This window comes from Psittacula echo, assembly GCF_963264785.1.
Source record: "Psittacula echo genome assembly, chromosome: 7".
NCBI classification, from domain to species: Eukaryota; Metazoa; Chordata; class Aves; order Psittaciformes; family Psittacidae; genus Psittacula; species Psittacula echo.
Window position 1 is genome coordinate 16637262 of NC_137740.1, and position 11990 is coordinate 16649251.

The following is an 11990-nucleotide window of genomic DNA, read 5'->3' on the forward strand; positions in this document are numbered from 1 at the left end:
TGCACAGTGAGGCAGGTTTATTCTCTCTGTAGGAGCTTAAGGAGGGTCTCGCTATGTGGCTTAAATTTTGTTTCCATGCAAAAGAAGTCTGAGGTGTATTTATTCCATTCATATGAAAAAACAATTTCATGTACTTAAAAGAAGAAAAGGAGAAAGACGGCAGCACAGAAAGTTTTCTTCATTACAAAGTGTTTTTCCATCAGGCAATTATTTATAAGAACTTTTGTTAACACTGGAGTTTAGGTTCTGGAACAAAGTGGATATATTGTTTACTAGCTTTGTCAGTCAATCTCTTACAAACCTCTCCCTTCCCCCTCTCCTTTTCCAGCCAAGTCAGTTTCTCGAATAGCTCAAGAGTTTCCTTTGTCACCAAGATCTCCTTTTCCACAAATTGTCCCTTGAATAATGCCATCTTCAATGTAGTGCCCCGAGGTATCCATGCTCCTGCAGAGAACTGCTGAGGGAATCCGTGAGGAGCGTCTGTCCTGGCTCTTATCCTCAGTGGAACAGCAAATCATCTTTTTCATGGTACCCCACATTTCATCATCTTTATATGAATAAATTATTGGGTTCATAACAGAGTTCAAGAGGGCCAGGAGAAGAAACCACCTCTTGACATTCTGAATCCCACAGTAGGTGCAGTTCAGACCATCCAGCAGTAAGACAACCAGGCCAGGGGTCCAGCAGACAACAAAGGCACCTAGAAATAAAAGAGAAAAAAAATACTTTAAACTGGTAGGTGTTTGGGGTTTTTTTGCCTCTTACAGGATAATTGGATTCATCAAAATTCTACACAAAAACTACAAAAGCAGGAGAGGACAAAATTCTAATGACAGTATCAAAATCATATCTAATACCATTTCTCTGTCAAGCCCTGAGTACAAGGCAGAGCAGCTCTCTCAGAAGGCTGCAGGGAGCAAGACGCCAGCTACTGACAGCATCAGCTCAAACACAAGCGGGGAAAGGTCATCACAACAATGATTTGTCCACACTGATAAATAAACAAGAGCTCTGGAGCATTAACAAGCAGAGAACTAGCACTCTGAACCCAGACTTCCTCTCTTCATCTCTCTTGTATGCTGGAGGTGTAGATACCAGGTGGCTCACTTCCACCACTACCACAATATGACCCAAAGAAGGGACACGTCTTCTGTCACGCTACAGCTGACTCTGAGAGCTACAGGCACAATGACCAAATCATAAAATAGGAACCATAATTTAAACACATCCTGGGTGGGAACCCCACAGGATACACGCCATTGCCTGTGACACACAAGCACTGCTGGTGCCTGTCAGACCACCAGCCCTCCTCTCTCCACCGGCTTGTGCATGCGGGGGACTTAAGACAAAACAACTCAGACCCAGGAAAGAAGTCCAGTTGTAAATGAAAAGACAAAGAAAACAGATGAGTTAGTGAAGAGGAATCAAAGGATGTAACAAGTGAGGGCAAAGAAATGAAGCAAAGAACAGAATAAAAAAATTAAAAAGACAAAAAAGGATAAGGAAGTAAGAGTGTAGTGATGCAAGGAACAATAGAACTCTGTAATGTAACAAGAAACTCCAGAAAAAGCCCAGAAGCAATAGAGTTCTCCTTGTGTTTCAATGCTGGGCAGAAATAATAACAGCACCTGTGATGAAGAAGTGAGACACACAGTGATAATAAAAGCTGAAACACACAAAGTAGGATAACACACTCCTCTTCCACCAGAAAGAGGAAATAAGGGAGAGAGATCTTAGAGTGAAGACAACACAAAGAAAGCATAAAAACCTCGGCTTAGGACAAAGTTCAATATTGCATTTGCATCTTTCCACGTTACCCCACATCCCCACCATGAAGACAGGGGTGGGCAGCATGGGTGGGGAGGGGGAACACGGCAACCAAGCACAGCCCTTGGCCACGAGCTTGAAGGGGGATCCTGAGCTGCCCCATCTGCCCTCCTGTCTCCCCCATCACCACAGCCTGTCAGCCGTCGCCTTGAGCCCAAGGAAGGAGTAGCCATGTGCATGATAATACTAACTTAGCACAAGCCACAATTGCTGTCTGACATACAGAAATAGAAAATTACAACTCTGCACAACAGTCACAGTTTGAACAACGTACTGAGGAAATTCCAATCATTTATAACAGCAGAGTTTCCCCTTTTGGGGGCTTAGAAAAAATAAACAAACAAATAAGGATGATGGCAGCTACATGCTAAAAAGCTCTCCTGGCAGTGTTGGTATCTGTTCAACAATGTTTGTAGGGAAATGAAGTCCAGCTCGCTCTTTTTAAAGCTGCTGGTTTTCCCATAGCTGAATTGTACAGGCAAGCAGTGGGACCTAGGAAGCACCAGAGCCAGGACTCTGCAGCACATGGGCTGGTTTCAGCAGCACTGGACACTTCTCCCCACCAAGGAGTTGAATGGAGTCTGTGCCATTCTGATGGTCAAGCCTTAACGGTATATAAAGTTGAATTCATGTGATTTATTAAGCATTAGGATTGCTGAAAAATGTATCCAGGACAAGGCACCACAGATCTTGCTGCAAATCTGTGCTCCTGGGGACCAAACAAAATTCAACCTACTTATTTACTATTTTCCAGGCAACATTTTACAGAACAGAAAGGCAACACTTCCTTCAGAAACTGCATTTTCTACTCTGCTGTACCAAGGTTTTTGTGATGCTAAGTATTACTTTCATGGTGTTAATTTTGAGATACTGGTTAACATCAGTAACATTCCTCCATTGCCCACTGGCATCAGGAGCTGCAAGCTGCTACCACAACACTTGTTTTCTCTGCTCAGTCTCTACATTACATACTGGTTTGGCTCCAGTATGCTGAGTAAGCAGTTGTGATACCAGCTCTCTCTTACAGTCTACAATGCAGAGAACACTGTACTAATTTATTGCCCTGGGGTTCACCAGCAAAACCCTGGAACCAGACCACCCAGACAACAATAGCTGAGTGTCTTGGTAAGTATTTGGACAGGGTGCTTTTGCTGGCCACCAAGGGTCACTGGCAACGTCACCAACACACCAGCTCCATGCAGAAATTAAGATGGTAACAAACCCTCCTTAGAGCAAGCACTGAAAGCATTTTAACCACTTGTTCCACAAAGCATGCAAGGTCCAACCCTGCTTTCATGGAAGTCAGCAGGAAATAAACGCCAAAGCCACATTTAACAAAAGACACAGAAATCTCCCCTTCAAACAAACCCCCAGGACTGCAGGGGGATTAGTCTGCGAACTCCTAGGGTATATCCCTGTCTATCTAAACAGGCAAAACCCTAGAATGTTTCAGTGACAAAAGAAAGGGAAGTTAAGACATCTGCAGACATACCTCTGCACATTTCCCCCACCCCATGACTGAAGACAAGGACAGGAGGCAATGCAGTGACAATGTCAAAGTTACTGGCTAATGCTTCCATGGGGTGTTGCTTTGACTCCATCATCAAAAGTACATTTTGCTGTGTATGGAGACAGCACAAGCGATTCACACCCTGCTCTTAGCACCGCAGAGATGAAAGCGAGGCATGGCTCAAGACTCACAGCCTTGCTTGGATTTTGCTATTTTTACAGCAGATCTTCCAGAGGGAACCATGGTTAAGTCTAAATGCATACCTTTGTCTTGGTCCTTCAGCAATTTTCTTGCTTGCAGACATTTTATCCCATAGGAATTCCTCTCCCTGACAAAGGGCAATGCTCCAAAAAGAGCTTAATTTCTAGGGCTCTCTAAAATTCACAGAAGTGACATGAAATACAGCCTGGCTGCAACATTGATCAGAAGAACAGCTCCAAGTCTTCCCACCAGATTATAGGAGATCAAGTGTCACAATGACTCAAGGTTAGTCTAAGGATTTGCCATTAGATTTAAAATAGTATTTTCCTACAGGCTACATTATCTCTGCTTGAAAGTGAATTCCTGTGTACCTGGAAGCACTACTGATGCTTTGGCAGCACCATGTCATAAAGCTCCACACATCAAAGCTGTCCCTGAGCATGCCAACACTGAGAAGAGTGCAGCAGCTTCCAGTTCCCTTTGCCACATGCGCACCCTAGTTAAAACAGTAAGTTACCAATTAAAGTATAAATTCACTGAAACTGAAAATCATCCACCCCAAAGCAGCTATTTTAGCAGGAATCTCACTGCCAAGTTCAGATGAGCTACCATATACAGACCATCTGAAAAATCACGTACCCGCACACCTGCAGCCGCCCTTCTTCAAAGCTGTAGTCACAGGCTTAGCTAGGACTATGCCACAAGGTCAGCCTAAGAGGGTTTCAGACCGCTTTGCTAGGTTTCTTATTTTCCAGTTTCGATCAGATAACCTCCTATGGTTTAGCACACCAAAGGGAAAGCCTTGCTCCTATCCTGTGATGGACCATTTTAGGGGTTATGGTAGAAAAAGGTAAATGACAGGGACCTGAGTCCCAGTCTCTAGAAGGTGTCATCCAAGGCCAAAAAGCCACCATGAATCCATGAAATCACACTGAAACCCAGATTCCCTCAACTCTGAAGTGTAGGACCACAGGAGGAGAACACCCAGAGAGGACAGCCATACTTTGCTGGAGGAGCAGCCAGCCACAGGCCCAGGCTCCCCACAGAGGGAGGTGGAGGCAGATGGGAGGAGCAGCATGCCAGCAGGGTTTTGTTCTGAACCTCCCATGAAACCACAGCAGAGCACATTAACAAGAACTCTGGTTCTCATCATGCTTCATCCAGCAGCAGAGTATCTTGGAATTGCTTTTAGTTAAGACCATATCAGCCATGTATTCTAAAGCATTTTCAGACACTCTGGAACAAGCCACTAGAAATAACTGCCTTGAGCAAAATCCAGATGTTGCATATAGCTGGAAGTTGTTGCATCAGTGAAAGTAGGTAAAATTTTGGAAGAATCAATTTGGTCATTTGGTAACTTCTTTGGTAATAGGGAAGTCCAGAAAATGTGCTACTTGGTTTTTAATACATTTTACAGAGTGTGCTTGAATGACTTGGCTATGAACGCACACTTCAAACTGTTTCATAAAATAAATTCTCATTCCTAGAAATAAATGTTTATAGAAAGCCTCTCAGAGTCAAAACAGGGAGAACTGATACGAAGGAACATGCCGAGATATGCTTCCCCCTGACACAGGAGTCTGAGGTAGATCTTATACCCAGCAACACATGCACTGATTCCACTTCTTTGGAAGCAGGCTCTTTTTTGGTGTTGTTTCTGACTGACAAAGTAAATAAACAAAATTATGATCTCTAAAGTAGGACTCAGGCTTCCTAAGTTAAATTTATCTGGCCCAGCATATTAAATCACTAAATGCCTTGCCCAAATTATAGTTTAATCTAATAATCTATTTAATCTAAACTAGTTTAATCTATAAATAATCTATTTAATCTAAACTCATATTCTGTGAGTAAGAGAAAGGTAATGCTGATCTTTAAACCAACCCATAGTCCTAAGGCTCCTCCCCCTAATAAAAGAAAGAATAAGTTGAAAATGAAGATTAAAGTGGGGTTTATTTCCACACAGCAGCATGGCCATGGTGAGCACTGAAGATCTGCCACAGGCTAAAGGACTATGACAGATTAGCAAACAGCAGCCACCACTGTCCTTCCAACTCCCACACTAGGCAGTTGGGTGTCCTCCAGCACACAGAACACCTCTGCTCTGACCTGCAAACATGCACAGGTGGCACTGAGAGCCAGCAGTGTTATTCCAGCATTCTCTTAACACCCTCCACCTTCACCTTATTCAAAGCCAAACTATATAAATATACATATAAATTAGACAAGGCTATGCGTGATGGTTTATTTCCATGTGACTTCCCAGAAAACAGCCTGCAGTTCTGCCGTCAATAGAAATGCTCAGAGAACTGCTTTTTCAAGCACTTTTTATCTCTTTCCAATGCAGCAGTTAACTACAGTCTACCCAACGCTTACACATTAGGGCATGGTCATATTTGGAGCGATTCAGAGCTTTTCTACAGAAATTTTCTCCTTCTAGGTCATGGTTTGTTTCACTGCATGAGAGCTTCAGGCAGGGCAGAAGATCAAATCTTACCCCTGCAAGTCAAGGGGGGGGATAAGAACAATCACCACCTTGTCTCTCTATAGGTGCCATAAAATCAAGTGGGGGAAGAGGAAGGAGTACTGGGGAGTTCTTTAGAAGGGAAAGGCTCCAGCAGTGGACAAGCCAACTTCAGAAGACACAGGAGCATAAATGAGAACCTTGTATTTACTTGAACCAAGTAAAGTTCTTTTCCAAGGTCAGACATTGTAAAATTTAACTGATCTCAGCTTCTAAAGCATCTTAAAACATCACTTTGGTAGACAAAAGGTGTTGTGTACTACAGCACTGCTATTTTGGGGAGGGGGAGGGTAGGATGGAGAAGAAGAAAGAGAACCAGATACCAGACTGCGCAACATCCATAGACCGCAAGGGGAAGGAAGTGTCCTTAGCCAACTTCCTACCCTGGCAACTCCTGCCTCCATGAAAAGTCACACTTTTCTCTCAGACCTCTCTAGTACTACCATGCTGAACGGTTGTCAAAGCGGTAAAACCATATTTGTGGGTTTAGAGTTCCCTACCACCTGAGCCCAGCTTTACAAGTGTCCCAGTGTCCCCACAGTTCCATCCACGAGCTGCACCAACCTAGCTTCCAGAAAACACCTCATGCAGATTCAAGTCGCCCTGAAGAAAACCGACTCCTACAGCTAGTACTTTGCTCCAATGATAAATCATTCTCTCTAATGCATCTCTAATTTAGCTAGCAGCTACATCACAACTAACTGATGCAGTGATCTGAGCTGCTCAAACATCAACAGTGTTTCTAGTGCAGAATCCAAGCCAAATTTTGTGTTATGACCTGGAAACCCAAGGCCATAATGTATAACCACCTTAAAGTATTTTGCGCCATGCAATCTTCACAGACTGAAGACAAGTTTTCCCCTTGCAAAGCTAATCTCTGTCAAAGTCACAGACCCACCAGGCATCAACTCCCTTCCCCAGGGAGGATGCGTTTCAGGGGGAAGTAGCACATTTAGGACACAGTCAAGAGGACGAAGTGCAAAGGAAACTATCCACATCCAGCCATAGGATTCATGACCTTGGTCAGATTAAAAGAACATTATTTTTAAAACATTCTTCTAGATAGCTGTGAATGTTCACAAGCCTTCCTTCAAAATGATTTTGTATTTCCTCCCTCCCCAAACATACCTGTAGATAATTTGTGTTTTTAACAAGCTGAAACAGAGATGCATTTCTTGTGCATATTGATTAGTCTTCTACTTATTTCTGCATGGTGCAACAGTTGTTTCACTATCTAAAGCAGACAGAAGCCTAAGCACTTAGAAGTTTGATGAGGGTTTTTTTTGGTTTTGTTTGAGGGCGGGTAAAATACGCTTAAAGAAACCTCAAGCAACCAAACAACAAAACAAATAAACCCCACAAACCCATTCATTGGCACTGCCAGCCTTGCACGTCATGTTTTATAGTCTCTTACCTAAGAGAGTCATGACAGTCTTCATAAGCTTCACAGGGGTTCTCCTACGGCTAATGGATCCACTAGTGTGCGATGATAAGACATTGGTTTTCCTCTGGACGTACATATAGATTCTTATGTAAACCACCACCATAATGAAGAAGACAACCAGGTTTAAGACACTCCAGAACACCAAGTAACTTCTGCTATAAATAGGTGCCAGGGATGAGCAGGCAGTAATGTCACAGAGGCAGTTCCAACCTAGGGTGGGAACAGCACCCATGAAAATAGCAATGGCCCAAATAGATATAATTAAAAAGGTGACTCTCTTCTTCGTAAGATTGCTGTGGATCTTCATCCGCATTATTGACATGTGCCGCTCAACAGCTATGACGAGCAGATTCACCAGGGAAGCTGTCAGGCTGGTGTCCAGAAGACCCTGACGCAAAAACCAGCGGTTAACAGTTAATGTCTTAGACACTGGGCCAGTGTTGAACATCAAGAAGACATAGGCAATTCCAGCAAAAAAGTCTGCAGCAGCTAAGTTGGCCAGAAGATAGTAAAAGGGAAAATGAAACCTCTTGTTCTTGACCACAGCTGCTATGACCAATGAATTTGAAATGAAAATGAAGAGGCAGAAAAACGTCCCAAAACACAGAACAACAATAAGCTGTGGCCCCGTCCACTCATCTACTGTGTCTGTGTTTGTCTTGTTATAGAAAAAGTCCATGCGCTTATCATAGTAGCATTCATTCATCCTGGATTAAAGCCCCTGCATCCTGGGAAGGGTGGAAGGGAAAAAAGAAAGAAGGATTAAGAAAATCCCAGCTATTGCTTCAGTCACCAAACCTAACAGGGTTTTTTTTGAGGGAGAAGGAGATAGAACATGGACATGAGAGGGAATGTATTTGGAGGCCTTAGGTCAACATTCATATTTCACACAGTTAATGCAGAAGACAATATTCTGTCCCCTGGAGGACTGCAGTGCATGATGCTTGGATGATGAGGAACTCTTATGAGACTTACCTGCTTAGAAAACCCCAACACAGTCCCTTTTGCACTAGTAGCCATAGTGTATAGGCAACAAGGTGGAAGTTAAAGAGTTAGAAGTGACTGTCTGAAGGTCACAAAGAAAATCTGAGCAACAGCCAAGCCATTCTTGCCATGAAATCCTATGTCTGAGCCACAGCCCCATCATTATTTCCATTTCTCAATGTATCCTGTCAGGACAAGGAAGCATAAAACATAACTCTTCCATTTTAATGACTAAGCAATAGAAGGCCTAATACTGGGGGAAAAAAACCCAAAACCAACCAACTTTTTTTTGTTGTTTTTAATTATAAACTAATAATGTAAAAACGTAGGTATATAAGAGGCTACAGGCGGATACATTCTCAGCACATGCCTGTTGCTTGCTACTGCAGGATTTAAGTGTGATGAAAAGGAAAAAAAAAATAAAATTCTACATATTTGACTATTTTAAAGCCAGGGATTCTTTTATTGAGCTGTCAACCCAGAGCCCTGTGAGCACCACACAGCCCAATTATCCTCAAAACCAAAACACTGTTCCCTAACCAATCACAGGATATAGCAAGCCCCAGCAACAGCAGTAGTACTGGGTTTTTCCTTATACCCACTCAGCACTATTTTGCACACAGGGCTATTAACCATGATGGAATGGGGAGTCTGTGTTCCACATTACATCACACTTCAGCTACTCCAGTGAGGTCAATGGCAGCTGCCTTGGCAATTTCACTGCCTTTATTATGAATCAAACTGAACTTAAATTAATTTACACAGGCAGGTCTGACAGCAATTACTGACTGTGACCAGACCCCATGCAGGGTCTCACTGCCTGGTAGGGAGAGTTTGTGTCTGATCATCACTGGAGCTCACATTTGCTGTCAGTATCTGAATAAGGGGTTTAACAATGACTTTATTAATAGATATGATATATTCATTAATAGATTTAGCAAAACTTAGGAACCCAACCATAGCACAAGATCCTAATCACATTAGGTATTATACAGAGTGGCAAACCGGTACCTGACTAAGGACAGAGAGGAGGAAGTATCAGGATACAAAGCTGCAGGAGAGGCAGCAAGGTTAATAACCTCTGTAAAGCTCCTTGTGAGCCTCAGGCTGTCATGGGTGCCAGTGATAGGCTGAGTGGGGCTGAAAAGAAAAAACAAAAAACTAAAACCCACACCTAGAAGCGGTTACAGGCAGAAAGATACAAAAAAGAATAAGCTTTTCATCTCTACAGCTAAAACTGATCACAGACAAAGATCAGGTTGCCTAACAGCTGTATCTCATCTCCCCAGGGACTGGGAAGCAGATTAAGCAATCCCCAGCAGGCTTGCTAACAAGCCACATTTATATTAAAGGTTCCTTCTGAGTTTTAAGGTTCAAAGGTTCACCTTCTGCTGTTTAAGTTATGATACTTGGGCCATTTCTCTCACGCAATATTTGCATTACCCGATTTGAAATCAACCTGCACTATTCCATGATTAATTCTTTCAGCAGTCTTGGGTTGGGGGTTTTGGTTTGGTTTTCTGTTTTGTTTTTAATATTTCGATTTTCTGAGCTATCACCTTGGTTGCCAGTTCTCACCCTACATCCAGTAGCCAACATAGAATCAGATCACTTGACTTTGTTGTCCATTTTCCTACCATCAAGAAGCTAGGCAGCCACTTTTATAAAAGAATATATTATTAAAAAAAAAATCAAATTCAAATACATAAAACTAAGGACAATTACTAAAGGACAAGAAGTGGAAGGAAACAAGTAAATCAGCCCTTTAACTACAAATAAAAAAAGCCTTAGCAGCTCAGATCCATTATAAGTAGTCAACCTGAATTCAATGCCTACTGCTTCCTGTTTGTGGCAGTACAGTAGTTGGGCAGCTGGTACATTCCCCATCCTCACCTAGGAAGTACTCAAGTCTGTAAGTGACCAGAGTTCCATGAGGAGCTGCAGAAAACAGCTCCTCAAGCAGCAGAGTGCTGGGAACCCTGCCAACCAAGATGGCTCTGCTCCTACCCATCAAGGCAGTAAAGGACTTGCTGAGCTTGACATGAAGCTTTTACAGAACAGCCCAAATGCCTGCAAATAGAAGCAGCATTTTGGGCAAGAATGGCAGGGGAGGGGAGTGTAGAATATGTGAAAATTATAGGGAAAGTTTTCTGAACATATTGCATGTTACTGTGCAATCATCTCAACAGATGAATCCCTCTTATTTGCAGTGACAGAAGAAAGAAATCTGCAGACACTTTCTGCATCTCATCTGGAGAGCAAGCTTAAATAAATATCCAAAATATCAACTATGAGCCTAATCTAAATGCTTCACCTTATTGATCCCATCCTCATTTTCAGTAGTACCCAGAAAAGGGGGGTTGTCAAACTAGAGAAATCACATATAGAATCACAGAATCATAGAATAGTTAGGGTTGGAATCTAACGTTTCACCAAAATAATCAAACACTCACTGTCACACAGCAGAGCTCAAATAACAGCCAATTTTGAAAGTGATGTCTTGAGGTGTTCAAGTAAGATGGGAGGGAGTAGAAAAGCATCCAGCTGAGGTCTCAGGGTCAAAGGGCAGACTCTGGAGATGTTCAAATGGAAGCTGCATCAAAGTGGTAGCTGAAGTGGAGCTAGTTTACATCCCAGTCCTTCAGAGCAGAGATGTAGCACTTGGCTGTCTGTACCAACTTATGTATAAAAAGCACTGGTCACCACTTGTCACACCAGGGTCCTTCCAGACAGTGATTTATTTCACACCTTCATTTTACTTCAAAGTCCTCCCAGCAGAACCAGCCTGGCCTCAGGGGCACTGTGCAGCTGTGACAGCGCTGTGCAGCTGTATCCTCAGTGGTCCTGCCTCAGTCCACATCAGGCACAAGAGATGCATGATAGGATGTTACATATTTCCTAGCATGTCACAGTTCAATACATTGCAGACTTTGGTATCCAGGTCTTCTCCTCTGTATCCAAATCAGAGATGTTTTTCTTAATTAGGGTAGGTTTAAACTTAAAAAGAAAAAACACACCCTTCAGTATTACATATTTCAGATTTAAGTACACATGAATTTGAAGATTCAGGCAAAATATTGTTCAAAATTTTAAAAATAGAAACAAATAGTAGAAAACAGGTCAGCCCAAACTTATAAACAGTTGTCTGGAGTCTGCACCAGAGAGCTCCCAAGTTCTGCTACTCACTTCATGAAGAATAGCCCTCTTCTGCTTTGAAAGTGGCACTCGTGAGCTTCAGACTTCTTGTTTTTTATGGGAAAACAACACCCATTCACCTCTTCTATGCCACTCAGTATTTTATAGCCCTTCATACAGACCACCAAAAGCTTGACAGCAGTAACCACGTATTACATATCCTATAGATGGGCTGAGGTGTTAGCTTGCCACAAGCCATTTGCAAGCAAAAACGTCAAAGCTTTGCAACTGCCAAAAATACACCCTTGTCAGAAAGGTTTTATTTCAATATAATAATTACTTCATTTCAGCCAATAGTGGCTACA

The 11990-nt window shown here is 42.6% G+C and overlaps 1 protein-coding gene across 1 annotated transcript; it reads right to left on the reverse strand.

The window, feature by feature from the left end:
* Window positions 1–350: 350 nt before the first annotated feature.
* LPAR3 (lysophosphatidic acid receptor 3) lies at window positions 351–8212 on the reverse strand (the record flags this gene model as incomplete). The annotated part of the gene is made up of 2 exons (XM_080624274.1): window positions 351–700; window positions 7477–8212. The coding sequence occupies 2 exons, from the start codon at window positions 8210–8212 to the stop codon at window positions 351–353; spliced, it is 1086 nt and encodes a 361-aa protein (XP_080480400.1).
* Window positions 8213–11990: the final 3778 nt, after the last annotated feature.